Genomic DNA, 18,963 nt, shown 5'->3' with positions numbered 1-18,963 from the left:
CTAGTCACCAAAAGCATACCAGAGTGGAAAAGTAGGTGACAGAATCCAAGAAGACACTTATAACATATGTATCCAACAAAACACTTACATATAGAATATACAAAAAACTCTAAATCTCTTATACAAAAAGACATGACAAAGTAACAAACATTTCACAAACATACAAAGAGTTTCAGCTTTATCGGTATTTAGAGAAATGCAAATTAAAACCACAATTAAATATTCCTATTTTCTATTCACATGACAAAAATGAAGAAGTTGAGTAATAGTAAGTCTGCACAGATGTGGAAGAGTAGGCAACAACATCTACTGCTCAAGGCAAATGAAAGAAGTTGGTCTTTCTAAAGTAGAATATTTCCATGCCTCATGACTCAGAAATCCCACTCCTAATTAGACACCACAGAGGAACTTTTGTATATGTGTACTACAACAATGTCCATAGCAACTGTATTTATCAGAGCAAACAAACTAGAAACAACAGAAAAATGGACATCAAAAGTATAATAGACAAATACCATGTTTGTTCATAGGAGAGAACACCAACAGGAATGAAGAATGATGAGGGAGAGCTACATGATGAACTGTAAAGAAAATGGGGAATTAAAGAGGCTGCACAAAAGTACCGCATAACTTCACTTAAATGAACTTCAAAGAGAGGCAAAACTAATATTCATAGTGGCACAAATAAAGATGGCAAAACTCAGAGAAAAAGCAAAGGAAAACTAGGTTTCAGTAAGAGGCAGCACCGCATTAAGGAGGAACACACAGGGAGTTACTAATGTCTCATTTCTTAACCTGGCTGGCAAGCACAAAGTTGATTCACACCACTCATTAAGTCAGATTTTGTGTTGCAAAGACACTCCTTATGTACACTGCATAAACTCTTCTTTCCCTGTAGTAATGAGAAGACTGTGGGGATACAGGAGCATGAGTGCACTGGATTTTCTGTGGTTTTCTGTCACCACATGGTAATCATTCAGCAACTCCTAAACTTGCAGGGCTCCTACCCAGGATACTGCCACTTTCAGTATCCCATCCACCCATCACCATCAATATGCACACATGCACACACAGGGGGAGAACCGGACAATCAGGGAAGGAAAAAATTACTGGTTTATTTTGACCATTGAAGGTGAGAGGAACTGATGAAACAAAATATTTATATAACACATTTGACAGTTCATAAAACACTAACATATATATATACATATACATATATATATTCCTTTTTTTTTCTCCAAACCAAATATCTTGAAGTAGACAAGGCGTGCACAAATTATAGGGAGCAAATATTTTGCAAAATAAATAAAATGACAGAAAGAGTTGTCAGCATGTTCTTCCCTTACTCTACCTTACAGTCTTCATTTCCTACTCCAAAGTCAAAACAGATACGGGATGTGGTAAGAGGATAAAAGCAAACACGGAAAATTTTGAAAAGAGATGGAGAAAAATGGATGGGCAGAATCACTTTGGAAAACTGTCTGTAATATCTACTAAAGCTCACTATTTACATACCTAATGACTAACCAGCAATCCCACTCAGATATACATACAACAAAAACTTATACACAGGTTCACCAAAAGACATATGCTAGAGTATTATGAATGGGATAGCACTACAATTCATAATAACCAAAAATGGAAACCTAGGTCCAAATGCCAATCGACTGTAGAACAAATGAGATAAATTTTGGTATATTCACACAATGGAATACTCCAAAGCTTGAGAATGAATGTGAAAAATGGATGGCATGAATGCATGCCAAGTAAAAGAAGTTACACCTGAGTAAATACACTATATGACTTCAGTTCAGTTCAAATTCAAATACAAGCAAATTCATCTATGGTTTCCAAAGTCAGGTGGTCAGCATTAGCAACCAGGGGGCTTCTGCTCTGTTTCTTGCTGGGTGCTGTCCACACAGATATTTTCACTTTGCAAAAATTTATTGACAGACACATTTCAGAATTACATCCCTTGTAAATGGAAATCATGATGCTTAGTGAAATAAGCCAGTCCCTGAAAGACAAATACCCTGTCTCCTCTGACATGTGGTAATTCATACAGAATACACACAAAAAAGTAGAAGAGTGAAATAAACACCTTGTGACTTTACAGTTGTCTTTAGTCCTTTTTTATACTCCTGTGGAACTGTGGTCTTTCTACTTTTTATTTGTTGAATATTATGTTTAGTGGTGCTTAAGCCTATGATTATAGAGTGTACTGAAATTATGTATTTGTAAAAATTAAAGGAAAAAAGGAAGGAGGGGAATTGAGGGAGGGAAAGAGGAAGGGAGAGAAGTATAGTTATCTTCTTAGAATTGTACCTATGAAATAGATGAAATCTGTTCTCTTTGTATTAATAAAAATTTTTAAAAAGGAAGCTGAATCAGAAGGGGAGTAGGACTCAAGCCCAAACTCTCCAAGATGGAATGCAGGTGTCCGAAGCCTCTGCTTAACCCCTGCAGTACAACGCAGTGACCTCTCAATCCTTTAACACATTACTTTTCTGTATTAAAAAAAAGATTTATACTCTTTTCTATATGTACATTATGCTTCAATAAAAATTTTGTGAAATGGGGAAGGAAATTAAAATAAATAAGGAGATAAGATAGAACTAACACCTGGTTTGTTCATTACGTCCTCACATTGTTCAGATCAGGATTAAAATTTTTACTGCAATTCTCTAAATTGAACAATATGCAAAGACATTAAGATAAATTAATTCAAAAGCTCTGCGTGTAAAATGTACTCTGCACTGACATGTAACTGGATGACCTTGAGAAACAAATCAGTCTTAGTTTTCTGACCATTAAAATGGGATTACCAGAGAGTAAACTGGGTCTATTTTGATTTTTGAAATTACACCTATTCATTATTAGCTTTCATCATTAAAATATGGAGATTCAACATAATCACAATTATCTCAATTTAAAAAACTTGAAAGTTTATCAACAGGTGAATGGATAAAGGTACTCAGATGTAGAATGGAATGTTGCCCAGCAATAAAAAGGATCTCAGCTGTCCTTCCTATCCCACAACAGTGATGTGATATGTGGAATTTAGTATCCAAAAGTACCACACTGTAAAAGTGTAACAAAGGCAAAATAAAAGTTTGTCATTTTTAAAATTTTATGTGCAGTGAGTACTTTGCTCAAGTAACTTCCTAAATACCAGACTACCTAATAAAGATCCATAGACTGGATTTGGTGAAAGGATCAAGTGGTGGTTAAGAGTTTGGAAGCTACTCTTACACCCTCCTAGCCCTGCTCTCCCCACATCTTCTAGAACACGACTGTATACAACAGGTCTGAGTCATACCCATGGGGATGAAAAAAAAATCCTGGCTTTATCACCAATTTGCTTCCTGAGTCTCATCTTCTTCAACTATGACATGAAGATAATACCAGCTGTTTTTCAAAGATTGGAGATGAACCTAGAAAAATGTCCCAAATGCAATACTTAACCTCTATAAAAAATTTAATATATACAACTCTGTGAAATACACAATGCACGTAAATGAATACTAAAATGCAACTACTTTCCAAAGCAATTGGACTTAACAATTTAGCCTAAAATGTGGATGTCTGCAATATCCCCGAAATTATAAGATTAAGTCATTTTTCCTGCTATTCGTTTTCCAAAGAAATTCCTTCAAGCAGTATTTTCAAAATACCAACATAGCTAAGGCACCATCCAGCTTAGTGCTGTCAACAGAATAATGTCCAACCCCTGTTGTGGCACAAAGCCCTTTTCAATTTGTCCTAAGCCAATCTATCACTCCTATCTCTTCTCTAACACCTTACACAGTAACACTGCCAATGATTAAGTGGTCTTTGAATAGGATATTTATGTCAAATAATCTTTTATTTTCAGCAACAGTAAATATGTACTGTAAAAAGTTAGAAATTAAGAATGTAGATTAACTTAAAAACAAAAAAAAATATATCATCACCCATATATCATATACAGGACATAGCATATCCTTCTGAGATAGATATGTATAGATATGTGATCATAAGGTGCATACTGTCTTATAACCTGTTATCTTCAGCCAAAAACTTCTAATTTTCCATTTCAGCAAATTTCACCTAATTAAAAATTCTCCATCTGACCCAAAATGTCCTTTATGGCTGGCCTGTCAAGCCAGTATTTAATTCAGAATCTCACAATCTATCTAGTCCTTTACATTTCTTAATTTTTTAAAAAAAATTTACTTATTTGAGAGGCAAGGAGGACAGAGCAAGGGTGAGAAGGAAAGAGAGACAGAAATGTCTACCAATAGATGAGAGACCAAAGCATGAAGCCAAGAACTCAATCTAGGTCTTGCACACAGGTAGCAGAAATCTAACTACCTGAGCCATAACAAGTAACTTCCAGAGGCTGCATGAGCAGGTTTCAGGATCTGGAGCCAGGAGACAAACTAGACACTCCCAGTGGAATACTGATGTCCTAAACAGCATCTTAACTACTAATCTTCACCCATACCCCTTCCTTATACCTACTCACATTTCTTTCAAGATGGTTATCTCACCTACCCCCATCATCTTTTTAGCACTTACAATATTTATTTAACAACGACAACAACAAAGAATCATTACACATTTGAAGAGATTCCAAAATAAAGATAAACCAAAGAACAAAAACCTAAATGATTCTTTAATAAGAAAGATAGTGTTGGACATTGAGTAGCTTAAATCACAACTTGGGGTGCTCACATCCCATACCAGAATGCCTGGGATTAAGTCTCACCTTGATTCTGATCCAACCTCCTGTTAATGTGCCTGGGAGGCAGTAAATGATGGCTCAAGTACTTGGGCTCCTGCCACCCACATGGGAGACCCAGATAGAGTTCCTGGCTCCTGTCTGGCCCAGCCCTAGTTGTTGTAGGCATTTGAGGGAGTAAATCAGCAGATGGAAAGTCTCTCCCTCTCTCTGTGTCATGCTTAAAAAGTAATAGTTGAATATTAATTAGGAATGGTACATAATGAAAAATTCACTTTAAGATTTATTTATTTGAAAAGGAGACAGGGCTGGCACTGTGGTGCAATGGGTTACAGCACTGGCCTGCAGAGCCTGCATCCCATATGGCTGCTGGCTCCGGTCCCAGCTGCTCCACTTCCAATCCAGCTCCCTGTTGATGCGCCTGGGAAAGCAGTGGAGGACGGCCCAAGTCCTTAGGCCCCTGCACCCACGTGAGAGACCCAGAGAGGCTCCTAGCTCCTGTTTCAGCCTGGCCATTGTGGCCATTTGGGGAGTGAAACAATGGATAGAGGGTCGCACACGTGTGCTCTCTCTCTCTCTCTCTCCCTTTCAAATAATTTTTTTAAATAAATTAAAAAAAAAAAAAAGAAAGAAAGAAGAAAGAGAGGGTGAGAGAGATGGATCTTCCATCCACTGGTTCATTCCCCAAATGCTCACAACAGAGACTGAAGCCAGAATCCAGGAATTCCATCTGGGTCTCCCATGTGAGTGGCAGGAACTTAAATCCTTGGATCATTATCTGCTGCTTCCTAGGCACATTAGCAGGAAGCTGGACTAGAAGCAGAGTAGCCAGTACTCAAGACAGGTACTCTGGTTTCCCAAGCAGTGGCTTAACTCACTGCACTGCAACGCCTGCCCCAATGAAGAGTTCTTGAATACTTAATCTATGATTGCTAAAAAAAATTATAAATATAATATAAAAAATAAACAATAAAATAGTTAAATAAAAACGAAGCTGGGAGGCAGGCACTGTGGTCCACCAGGTTAAGCTACCACTTGGAGTGCCCACATCCAATATCGATGTGCCTGGGCTCGAGTCCTACTCACACTTCTTGTCCAGCTTCCTGTGAATGCATAATCTGGGAGGTACCAAATGATGGCTAAAGTACTTAGATCCCTGCCACTGACATGGGAGACCTGGGAGGAGTTCCTGGCTGCTAGTTTCAGCCTGGCCCAGTTGTGGCTGTTGTGGGGATTTTGGGAGTGAATCAGTGAATAGAAGATGTCACTCTCCCCACCCCCTTTCTCTCTCTCTCTGGGGAGTGAACCAGTGAATAGAGGATGTCTCTCTCTCTTACTCTCACTCTCTCTCTCTCCCTCTCTCACTCTCACTCTGGCTTTCAAATAAATATTTAAAAAAATACAAAGCTGGAATATAAAGTATAAAAAATGTATCAGAAATTGTAATCAAATCCAAAGAGAAAAACATGAAAGAAAATGTAACAGGTTAAGAGATTCAGTTCAGGGGCAGGCTCTGTGGCGTAGTGGGTAAAGCCACCGCCTGCAGTGTCAGCATCCCATTTGGGCACCGGTTCGAGTCCCGGTTGCTCCTCTTCCGATTCAGCTCTGTGCTACCGCCTGGGAAAGCAGTAGAACATGGCCCAAGTCCTTGGGCCCCTGCACCCTTGGGGGAGACCGAGAAGAGACTCCTGGTTCCTGCCTTTGGATGGGCGAAGCTCCTGCAGTTGCAGCCATCTGAGGAGTGAACCAGCAGATGGAAGACCTCTCTATTTCTCTCTCTCCGGCTCTCCTTCTCTCTGTGTAACTTTTACTTTCTTTCTTTCTTTCTTTTTTTTTTTTTTTTTTTTTTTTTTTTTGACAGGCAGAGTGGACAGTGAGAGAGAGAGAGAGAGAGAGAGGTCTTCCTTTGCCATTGGTTCACCCTCCAATGGCCACCGCGGCCGGCGCGCTGCGGCCGGAGCACCACGCTGATCCGATGGCAGGTGCAGGGCCCAAGCACTTGGGCCATCCTCCACTACACTCCCTGGCCACAGCAGAGAGCTGGCCTGGAAGAGGGGCAACCGGGACAGAATCCGGCACCCCGACCAGGACTAGAACCTGGTGTGCCGGTGCCGCAAGGCAGAGGATTAGCCTAGTGAGCTGCAGCGCCGGCAACTTTTACTTTCAAGTAAATAAATAAATCTTTATAAAAAAAAGAAGATTCAGTTCAGAAGTTCCAGTTCCTATTCCAGAAAGAATAGGAAAATGAGGGGAAAAAATAACAGAAATAGCTTAAGAAAGTTTCACACTTCTTGATTCTTCAAAAAGCCCACTAACTGACCAAACATCAAGTGGAAAACAAAAACTCCATCAAATCTCAAATCTCAGGACATCACTGTAAAACTGCAGAATGTCAAAACATAAAAGATTAAAAACATCCCAGATGGAGAAAAGCAGCAAAATACAATGTAAATTAGAACACAATGTCATAGGCTTCCCAAAGGTAAAAAGAATCTTAGGAAAGCAATACCTTCAAATTTATAAGAGAAATTTTTCACTTCTACCTCAGCTAAACTATTAATCATATGTAACATGAGAGTAAAATACAGAGATTTACTATAATACAATAACTAAGAAAGTATACCATCCACCCAGCTTCTCTTGGGAAATTAAAAATACACTTCAGCCAAACTGAGGATATGCTTCAGGGAATAAATAAGAAAGAAAGAAAATATGCTTCACAGGAAATAATGGGTCCAAGTCCAATTAAAGCAAAAGGAAGTCCCTGTTTGATGGACATTAACCTACCAGTAACCTACTCAGATTACAAAAAGTTGACTGAGGCCTGGGTGTGTATGTGTGGTGGGTGTGTTAGTGTGTGAGTGGGAGACTACCTTTCAGTAAACCCTTGCGATGGCATAATGATTTTTTTTAAATATATGTATTTCATTATATATATTACATATATGCACATGTGCCATACTCATTTTTTTAATTTAGTAAAATTAATAAGAAAACAATTAAAATGAATGAATGAAATACTGGATTCATTCTTCATTCAGCTTTTAAATTCAGTTAGTATTTGGGAAACTTTAAAGATGCTCTAGAAACAATTCTACAGTTTCCTTCACTTTCTTTCTCCTACAGCTTAAACCAAAACTAGGGTCAGTGTGTACTACCTAAATTTTCAGAGTTCATAATGACAGTGAAAAAAAAAGGATCAATAGAACTACAACTTTATGTAAAGTACCTCAAAAAGCACTTTTCCATTTTTTATTTACTAATTAATCATTGGTTACCGATTTACCTGTTTCCTCCTCAATTATGCTCCTTCTCTCATTTTGACAGGTGCTCTGATCTCATTAGATGATATTTAATCATGCTTCTCATGACTCAGGGCCATAACACCCAGATACAAAAGATGCTACTGACATAGCTAGCACAATGAGTGGCACACAATAGATATTCAACATATTTTAACTATTCCTCACCCTTTCTTACCCCCTTCCTTTGATGCTGGCTCCTAATCAGAAAAAATTTTCCCCAAACCTACCAGCAGAGAAACACTAGAGACCAAATCCTGACTCCAAGTTTGCAGTTATATTAATTATAGCCTTCTACACCCCCCATATTTCAGTCACCAGAGGAGTCCAGGTATCCCAGATCCGAAAAGGTGACTCTACATTCTTGTTCCCATCTTAGCCCAGAAAAGTAGTCCAATATCCACAAGAATGGAGAGAAGCGGTGTAGAAAACCCATATCCAAGTAATATGAACCAATTTACATGACTTGGCCAAAATACTTACACTTACCATAGTTATTAATGCAAAACCCATTTTTTATACTTCATCTAGACTTTACCATAGAGATAGTATGAAATTCCGTTTTGGCAGCCACCAGGAATTCTATAACTAGGTCCCTGCATGAAGCTAAAACATACAACCTGAGGAAGGTGACTCAGAAAGAAAACTGACCAGCAGAGAGAAGTCAGGTTGTCTGTCATAATCATAATTTGAAGCTAAATGTAGCTAGCACACAAACTACAAATACAGATATACAACCAAAAAGGGTAGCCACAATTTAAAACTAATACTTTATTACTTGGTTTTCTTCCATGCATCTGACCTTATCTTTAAGCATTAAACGCTTCAACAAAAAAGGTGCTCATCACTCTGAAGCTAAGTTCTACTATGAACTTACCGTGTGACTTCAGATAAGTCACATCACCAATGTCAGTCTAGATTTTTCTTGAAAGAGAGAGAGACAGGGAGGGAGGGAGAAGACTGGGGAAGATTCAACTTAAAGGCCTCAAAGAATAATTATACATTATCATTATGTAAATCGAAATTGCTCTTTATTTCCCACCTAGTTGAAATGATAGCACTCACTGATTACTGAATGCCATCTATGTCTCATGTATTACGTTGCTCGATTTACAACTACTAGTTCTAATTTTCCTCAACAACCTGATAATATTGGCACTATAAAAAAAAGGCAACAGAGGCAGACTGGCTTACTGAGTATCATGCATCTCATACATGCTAGGTACTGTGTAGTGAGACCAACACGTATAAATTCCCATTTTTTTCCTCCAACAAGTTTGTATTATGTACTATTTACAAGCATTGTTTCGACAGAAACCTAAATAAACATTAGAATCCGAAAGACCATTTTTAAAACAAAGACAAGTCAATCCACTTTGCAATCAAAATGTCAGCACTCAAAATGCTGGCTCTGCACTCACCTGATGCAGCAGACGTTTCAGTTTGAGTAACTGAGTTTTCACAGCGGTGCAATCCTGGACCATGTGCCGCAGGGTCATCTCATCCAGTATCACTGTATTTTCTGGTACATCCACAAACATCTTCTGAGCCTGGAAAAAGGGGGTCCCTCCATAGCTTTCAAAATGACCCAAAGGAGATTCTCTATAGGGAGAGCCTCTGCAAGGGCAGGAGAAGAAGGTGGAGGAAAAATATATGGTTTCAGAACATAAAAACAATAAACTGATTAAATTATTACAGCGATCATTGTAACTCATTTAGCATTACCCAAAAGTCTTCGACTTCACTCACCTCAGCCAGTGACTGTTTGCACTGGGTAGTGCAGTAACCTTACACAGCCATCAAACAATAATCCCCTGCACCTACTCCCTCCACCTCACCCTCTTTCTATGCACTTTTACCTACAGACTGAATTAACTTTCCTCCATAGGAACCAGAATACAAACAAAATACTATGGGAAGACCGCAAATGTGGAACAACTATGCTTCTTTCTCTTTCTAGCAGTGACCACCTGCTCTCTCGTTTTTGACTTGGCATCTCAGCGGCACACCTTGGCAGCCCCAACCATGCATACACTTAGACTCCCATTTCTTGGGTATGCAGCAAATCTCATTCCAAGATGGAGAGAGAGCCAAGGGCCAAGATAGCTGGGAGCTACTGGCAGAGAACAGCAAGGAGGAGCTGAGACAGCCAAAGGCTCTACATCTTAAGGGAAAGGGATTTACGAATATTCCATTTGGAGTGACAGAGAGGTTTGAGGATAAAGATTGCACCTCTAAACAGTAGAGTAGTAAGGTGAGAATGCTAAGAGAGGAGATAGAAAGTTTGCAGTTAGATAGGCAGGGTATGAGCCCTGTGTGGAGGTTGTCTCTCATCAACAATGCTGGGTACCCACAAGAGCTCAGTTCTCAGAAAGTTACAGGATGCTGCTTGCAATGGTGCAGGCAGAAGTGTAAAAAAAAAAAGTCTGTCCTTCTAGCTTACTTGCCTAAGCCTCCTTATTGACAGAGAGGGAGGGAGGGAGGGAGAGAGGGAGAGAGGGAGAGAGGGAGAGAGGGAGAGAGGGAGGACGGGCTAACCAGTTTGATGATTGGCTGATAACTTTCAGGATTGACATCTTAGTCAGCCAATCAAAAAGGCTGCCCATTTACCCCGGCTTTTCTGCCTCTCTCTTTCCTGTCTGCCTCCTTCATTCTTCCTCAGCATGGGACAACAACTCAATTGGGTACTGACACTAGAATTTCCATGTCATTTCCACTGCAGAAGTAGTCCATTTAGGAAAGAGCTACATTTTAGTACAATCAGAACATAGGCAAAGAGGTCAAAGATGTAAATTTGTTAGGATATGAGAGAATTCCAATGGCACAGTAGAAGGAATAGAAAGAAGGGAAGTCTGGGGAGATAAGAGGAGCGGAAGACTAAGCCACGTGAAGAGAGAGAAAACAGTATATGATGAGAATGAAAGAGAATCCAGACCAGCATTTCCCAACTCCCATGAGTTATGGGTAAGACCTAATCCTTTAATTAACTATAATATGAAGGCTCTGGAGTTAGGACATCCAGATCTTTCCCTGTCAAGGAGTAAAGAGAAAAGCAACTGTTTGAATATCTGCAGGGGTAGACTTATTTTGGAGGAGGTTTCTTTTTGTCCCCCCGCCCCCATCTCCATAAATGGCTCTGGGACACCTAGAAAACCTAGCACAACCAACCCAAAGCTCCAGGTGATCAAAACACTGACCAACCAATAACCCCTCACAAGAAACCAGTATGCCTCAGTCGTCTTTTGGGGAAACTGTGCTAAATCAGATCAGCAAATTCGAAGAATGTTGTGCATCTCTCTCTTCTAATTAAGAAATTACCAGTGTTGGTGATCCACAAATCTTAAGTCATCTAAAATATATTACAGCCAAGAGATCTGTCATATTTTGGTAAATACCTTTTATGGCTTTTGTAAAACTGTGGTACTACATTTATACATTAAAGGCACAACAGAGTCTACTGTTTTAAAATTTTAACTTGAATTTGCTCATTCTCATACACATTTGACCAGAGACAACCTCCACTTTCTCTACCTGTTGACAGTGTAAGACAGAAGTTTTCAGAAAAAACTGCTAAACTTTTTTGCCAGATGACTATATTCAGCCTTGATCATGCCCAAGGACAGAGATGAGATGACTACTTCCAGGTATCTCATTCCGTTTTGGACAATTTGATTAATTGCCTCATTCTCAACTGAAATGTACCACCATTTATCTTAAAGTACACATGCTGTAGTTTTGCTATCTAGAGTTCGAGAGCACACCTACTCATTCCTCCAAATCACCATGAACTTAGGAGCAGTTCTCTGAAAATGCCATACCCCTGCATACATACTTTTGCGCACTCCATTTTTCCATCTGGCATCCCAATCCCGTCCTTCTCCTACTGGAATCAGACCTCTGCAATTTCTGCAGTCGTATTTTGAGATTCAGCTCAATGGTAACTTCTTTTACACTCCACTATCCTAGACAAAAACCAGCTCCTTCATGCTCCAGGAGTCCCCGTAACTGTCTGCCTGTCCGTAACTGTCTGCCTGTCTGCCTCTCATGGCTCCCGGCAGCAGGACGTTCATACCAACCACTTTCGTCTAGGCACACAAATCTCATCCTAACAAGTAAGTGCTAAGATTCCTACTGAGTTCACTCACTACAGAAATCTTTTTTTCATCTTCAACACAGTGCTGCCAGGCATTACCAAGCCACAGCTTTCATCACTCACCCCAGCTTGAGAACTTATTAGCACAGAGTCCAACATACAGGTTAGGTAGCAAATGAGTATTTGTTAAGCAGATGAATAAATCTTAAGAACAAGGAATCATTCACGTTTAGTCAGGCTATTAAAGTTGCATAAATTGGTCTTAAATTTACCTTCTTATAAACTATCAAAAATTAAAGAAGCATAATCCACAATATTAGCAATGAAGACTACCTTTTCATCAGACTTTGCCTGTGAATACCAACTCCTTGAGGTCTATTTCTTACCAAAAGCCCAGATGCGAGAAACAGAACAGTCAACATAATGCCTGGTCTGATGTCTACTGTATCCAGTCTCTTAGATCTTCTCAACTATATTCTTGCCTTGAATAATAATACCTGCAGAAGCACTTCTGGTTAGACCTCACTGTTCCTTGATCCACTTAAGAGCTGTCTTTCCTCACTTGGACTACAGGTCTTTGCAGTTTGCATTGAAGAGCATAGGTAAGAAACAGACTTAAGGGGCTGGTGCCATGGCACAGTAGGTTAATCCTCCACCCGCAGTGACGGCATCCCACATGGATGCTGGTTCTAGTTCTGGCTACTCCTCTTCCAATCCAGCTCTCTGCTATGCCCTGAGAAAGCAGTAGAAGGTGACCCAAGTGTTTGGGCTCCTGCACCTGCATGGGAGACCAGGAAGAAGCACCTGGCTCCTGGTTTCAGATCGGCGCAGCTCTGGCTGTTGCAGCCATTTGGGGAGTAAACCAACAGACGGAAGACCTCTCTCTCTGTCTCTCCCTCTCAAATAAATAATTTAAAAAATCATAAAAAAAAAAGAAAGAAAGAAAGAAATAGCCTTAAGAAGTTTATCATTATTTCTACCTTGGGAAGCTGTCTGGGACCTGCTCATCGTATCACAAGGTATTCTCTTTCTAAGAACTCACGTAGGGGCCAGTGCTGCAGCTTAGTTGTAAAGCAGCTGCTTGCAGTGCCAGCATCCCTTATGGACTCAAGTTAGAGTTCCAGCTGCTCTACTTCCGATCCAGCTCTCTGCTACGGCCTGGCAAAACAGTAGAAGACTGGTCCAAGACCTTGAGCCCCAGCACCCACATAGAAGACCCAGAAAAAGCTCCTAGCTCTTGGCTTTGGATCGGCCCAGCTCTGGCCATCACAGCCATTTGGGGAGTGAACCACTGGATGGAAGACTCTCCCCCTCATTCTACCTCTGCCTCTCTGTAACTCTGCCTTTCAAATAAATAAATGAATAAAATCCTTTTAATAAAACCAATTACTTCATGTAAGCAACCTGTCAGGTTTTGCTCTCACAAAAGCAAACAAATTCACGAGAAGCATATCCTTTATTTTATGTATACTGTACATCTTGTAATATAGCTATGTTCTTTGCCTTTGCTGTAAAGAATCTTAGATATAATTTTCTTTCCCAGTTTAGGAACTATTCAGGACCATATGATTTCCATTCAATATTTCTTTATCCCAATTTTATTGCTTATCTATAAATGTGCTCCAAAATGACCTCAAAATCTCTTGTGAATGAGATGAGGGAGGGAAAAAGAAAAAATAAAAATAACTGCCATTGGGTGTCCACTGTAAGTAAACCAGACACTGCTCCAGCACTTTTATGCCTGATCCTTGAACATCGAGAGAGAGAGGTGTTAATTAACTATAATTTACACACAGTAAACTCAAGCAGGGGTGGGTTAGACAAATCAACTAAGCTTGCAAAGCAGCTCTGTGCCAGGTCAGGCTTTGCTCCCAGGTTTGAATGACTATAGAGCCCTGTTAACAAATAAAATCAGATCAAATTAGAAACTATGTTACACTTCAAAACAGAAAAGACTTCTGGCATTGTATAATACCTTATTCTCTTTCTAATGATATTTTAAAGCAGCGGAGGATGGCCGAAGGACTTGGGCCCCTGCATGCATGTGGGAGACCTGGAAGAAACTTCTGGCTTGTGGCTTCAGATTGGCTCAGCTCTGGTCGTTACAGCCATTTAGGGAGTGAACCAGTGAATGGAAGACCTCTCTCTCTCTCTCTCTCTCTCTGTATCTACCTCTCTCCATAACTCTTTCAAATAAATAAAACTAAAAAAATACATAAACCATAACAAAGTCAACACCCGCTCATTCCCAAACGAACACTAGTAAAGCACACTACAAGTTAAAAGTTCAAATATGAGATATAAATACTTATATTTATGATAAAGCTAATGAAAAAAGATTTGGGCCAAAAAGAACTAGATGTTAGTCCAACTTATATCATGTGTAACTTGAAATCATTTTTTGGTTCCTCTAAAAACCAGAAGTCTGTTCAGGGGGAGAATGATGACTCAAAGTTAACAAGAAGATAGAAAATGAAATCCAAGCTGCAATTGCACTCACCTGCTCAAGTCACTTTTTCCATGGTGATGATAGTGGTCAGGGTGGCTGAGATGGTAGTGTTCCTGTCCACTCCACCGCTGGGGTGGCCTTTTCCAAAATCCTTCCTGAGACTGCCGAACATTTCTGTCTGATCGGTCAAAACGGTTCATATTGTCACACTCCACTAGACAGATTCAAAAGCAAAAAGACTATAAACATGTACACACTCTGTAAAAGTTAACTATGTATCTCTTGATACAACTAAATGCTGCTGAAACTATAAAATAGAAAAGTAACATTCTAAAAATACGAGCCATCTATGCCAGTTCATCATAAAACCAAGATTTCCAGAAGAAAAAGAATCAGTTCTTCTGGTGAAAATGAAATTTTACATTATTTAAACTGAAGCAAATCATAATACTGTGTATCACAGTCACGTAAACAATTAACTGGCACACTGCTTTAAAACAAGCAAATCATCCTTGGAATCATCGTTATGTATTTCAAACACCAGCAATCAATTTTAAGCAAGTTTTACCACTACCAAAAGATGGTTCTGATTTCAGCAGGAAAATGCTAACAGAGATTTTTCGTAGAGAACTCATTCCTAAAATGAATGCCACAATTACTTTTCACTGATCCCAAGAAGCACAAATTAACTTTCCATCACAAACAAATCACCTTCTCTGCTAAACCAAGCTCACATTTTCAGGCAGCAAGACGCTACAGCCTGCCTGCGGTAGAGCTTGTTCGAAAAGTCTAAAATGCCACTGAAAACAAAGCCAGTACTTTGCAGCAACAAACAGCGCACTCCCTGAAATCCAAACACCACAAAAATGCAAGAAGAATCTCTTTGAGACACCCCACGCTTTTCCTTCACTTACCCAAACTCTTTCTCCTCACATATCTGGGCACTCACTAAGAGAGTTACTTTGTACAAGGGCGACATTGTGTTACCGGCTGCCTACTCAGACATAGTTGCATAGAAGGCTCAGCGGAACAGGCCTTCCTTCCTGCTCAACTCCCAGCCCTCCCTGTGGGAAGCAAGCCCAGTTTGCCCTGTGACTCCATCTTCGCTCAGTGCTTACATAGCTACCGAGTTAGGACTGTTGCTAAAAATACAGCTGAACGCTAACCAAGCCCGGAGCAGGGACAGCTTCTCCAGTCTGAGAACTAGTACACGAGAAAGCTCAAGTCCTGCGTGTTCAGAATTCCTTGTGATAAAAAGCCTCAGAAATCCATAATTCCCAAGTTTTTTTTAATTTACTTATTCAAATGACTTCTACTTATCCAAAAACTTGAATTTGGAATATGCCACTTGATTCATTACAGTATACAGGTGAACACGAAGTTCCCATTCAAGAAAAGAATACTTAAAAAAGATACTTAAAAATAAAATGATGCTCAATTTTCAAATGCACTGAACTAATTTTAATCTATTTCCTCTAAATGTGTAACAATTTAAGTAGGTTTTTGAAAGGACACTGAAATTTTTATTCTTCTTACAGAAAGAAGTCCATGGAGGGGAATACAAATTTTGCTGTTATTTTTAAGAAACATTTTGAAGGAAACCTTGCATTTGAAATTATTTCAGACAATTTCTTGTCTAAAATCTGAGAACAATCAACAATTTCTTAAGTTCATGTGCAGAAAACCTAACAATAAAAAGCATGGTGACCATTATATTTTTTAAAAACTAGAGAATATTCAGTTGCAAAGAAAAATGATCTCTTTTTTTAGAGATTTATTTGAAAGGCAAAATAACAAAGAGGCAGAGGAAGAGAGAGAGAAAAAGAGAGAGACAGAGACAGCGACAGAGACAGAGACAGGTCTTCGATTTGCAGGTTCACTCCCCAAACAGCCGCAATAGTTGGAGCTGTGCCAATCCAAAGCCAGGAGCCTGGAGCTTCTTCAGGGTCTTCCATGTGAGTACAGGGGTCCAAGCACTTGGGCCATCTTCTACTGCTTGCCCAGGCCATAGCAGAGAGCTGGATCAGAAGTGAAGCAGCTGGGACTCGAACCAGCGCCCATATGGGATGCTGGCACTGCACACAGCAGCTTCATCCACTATGCCATAGCACCAGCCCCAAGAAAAATAATCTTTTATGATTTATTTATTTGAAAGGCAGGTGACAGAGCTTCCGTTCACTAGCTCACTCTCCAAATGGCCAAAAGTGCCAGGGCTGGGCCAGGCTGAAGTCCAAAGCCAAGAATTCTACCCAGGTCTCCCACATGCATGGCAGGGGCCCATGCACTTCAGCCAGCATCCACTGCCTTCCCAGGCACACTAGCAGCAAGCTAGATCAGATTTAGAGCAGCCAGGACTGGAACCAGCACTCTGACTCGGGATGTTGGAGTCCTAATGGCAGCTAACCTGTTGTGCCACAACACCAAGAAATTTTTCTTACATAATCTTAAGAAGATTTAAAGCTGCTCTGAGTTTAGTCCATTTGGCAGTACTATTTGTAAATTCACATTTATTTACATTCATGGATTCAGTTAATTCCCACAAGTTTTTCTACATAGCATTAATGTTACTTTGCTTAAACTACATAGCTAAGTGGCAGTATACATCTACTTACAAATGTTCTGAATTTATGTTTCCTTAAGTCAGGCAGGAGGAATTCTACTCATGCCCAAAGCAAGAAATTTTGTCCTAAGAATCACCTGGTATGCTCTTAAGAAGGGATCCAGTGCATACAGAGTAGTAAGAAGCAAGTAAACCAGGCAAACAGCCAGGACATGGGTTAAACATTGTGGGTAATTATAATGCAGAAACTGATGTAATCACTCTTATGTTTGTTAAAATTTGTTGCTACCGCATGCAGATTCCAAAACTGAGGGATCTTTATTGAAACTTGAACTCAACTATGGGTATAATAGCAAACAAGCATTGAAAACAAACATTTGTCATGACTGCAAAAGATTAACACTAAAATTGAAACACAGTAGCTTAAATTATAAAAGAAATGACTGTTTCCATATTGCAGCAGGAAGTAGCCCTGCAGACTCTCACCTAATGTTTACACACTGTAAAATGTCCTTAAGAAGATTATGCGAACTAACCTCAGCAGTTTCTTTGAAAAGAACTAATGAACACAATGAAAGAAATAATATTGTAAAGAAAATGGAAAGCAAACAAATTATAAGCTGGAGACAAATCAAAACTAGTTTCCAACATGAGAAATTTAACACAGTGGTTAGGTGCCACCTGGGACATCTGCATCCCATTTCAGAGTGCCTGGTTCAAGTCCCAGGTCCACTCCTGATTCCCATTTCTTGCTATTGTGCATCCTGGGAAGGCAGCAGGTGATGGTTCAAGTGGTTTGGTTCCTGCCACCTTACAGGAGACTTGGACTGAGTTACTGGCTCTTGGCTTTGGCCAGGCCCAGCACTAGTTGGTGTGGGCATTTGGGGAGTAAACCAGCAAATGGAGGAGCTAGTGCTTACTCACTCTTTCTTTTTCTCTCATGCACGTGTCTGTCTCACAGGTGAACGAGTATTTCTCTCCCTGTGTGTGTGTGTGTGTGTGTGCGTATCTGCCATTCAAGCAAATAATACAAATAAACACACACCCACATTTCCAGAGTCTGGTCTAGGAAGAACAGGACAATAAGACTAAGAAAGAAAACAGGTTAGGCCGGCGCCGCAGCTCACTAGGCTAATCCTCCACCTGCAGCACCGGCATCCCGGGTTCTAGTCCTGATTGGGGCACCAGATTCTGTCCCGGTTGCTCCTCTTCCAGGCCAGCTCTCTGCTGTGGCCCGGGGAAGGCAGTGGAGGATGGCCCAAGTCCTTGGGCCCTGCACCCGCATGGGAGACCAGGAGAAGCACCTGGCTCCTGGCTTCGGATCGGCGCAGCATGCCGGCCATGGCGGCCATTTGGGGGGTGAACCAATGGAAGGAAGACCTTTCTCTCTCTCTCTCTCTCACTGCCTAACTCTGCCTGTCCAAAAAAAGAAAGAAAGAAAGAAAGAAAGAAAGAAAGAAAGAAACAAAGAAAGAAAGAAACAAAGAAAGAAAGAAAACAGGTCCCTCTGAAGAGGTAACACCCTACACAGAGTACGGTGGTGGTTTCTGTGGAAAAGCGAATCTGAATGCATCCCAGTACAAACAATTTTAAGCTCATGTGCTGATCAAATAAATTTGGCCCTAACTATGAGCTGAGGATTCCCTTTTAGAGAATAAATTTAGGGTCTTTTACTCCAAAATTAAAAGGCAGCAGATCTGAGTAGCTCTTTTACCAGTGTCAGGACTCTGTGACTAACTGAGGGGTCTGTGATGTAAGGACGCCTTTGTCTAACTCTCATCATACCAGTCTTTTCTGATTAGATAAGGGGATGGAATACTGTACCAAAAGCCACCC

General features: G+C 40.2%; 1 protein-coding gene across 15 annotated transcripts in view; it reads right to left on the bottom strand.

Moving 5' to 3' along the window:
• Window positions 1-18,963, bottom strand: part of CCSER2 (coiled-coil serine rich protein 2) — a 158,992-nt gene that overhangs the window by 72,957 nt on the left and 67,072 nt on the right. For 9 of the 15 annotated variants that reach the window (XM_089314124.1, XM_089314123.1, XM_070057963.2 and 6 more), the window contains 2 exons: window positions 14,619-14,781; window positions 9,447-9,642 (listed from right to left, as the gene is read on the bottom strand). In XM_089314124.1, coding sequence (XP_089170250.1) covers window positions 9,447-9,642; window positions 14,619-14,781 — 359 coding nt within the window. Of the gene's footprint in view, window positions 1-9,446; window positions 9,643-14,618; window positions 14,782-15,481; window positions 15,741-18,963 lie in introns of those variants that run through there. The other 6 variants (XM_089314125.1, XM_070057960.2, XM_070057965.2 and 3 more) reach the window with 2 other exon arrangements.

Source organism: Oryctolagus cuniculus, chromosome 15, assembly GCF_051225735.1.
Source record: "Oryctolagus cuniculus isolate XC-2025 breed Fujian yellow rabbit chromosome 15, ASM5122573v1, whole genome shotgun sequence".
Lineage (NCBI taxonomy): Eukaryota > Metazoa > Chordata > Mammalia > Lagomorpha > Leporidae > Oryctolagus > Oryctolagus cuniculus.
The sequence above is the reverse complement of the archived record's forward strand: the minus strand, read 5'-3'. Positions and strand labels throughout refer to the sequence as shown.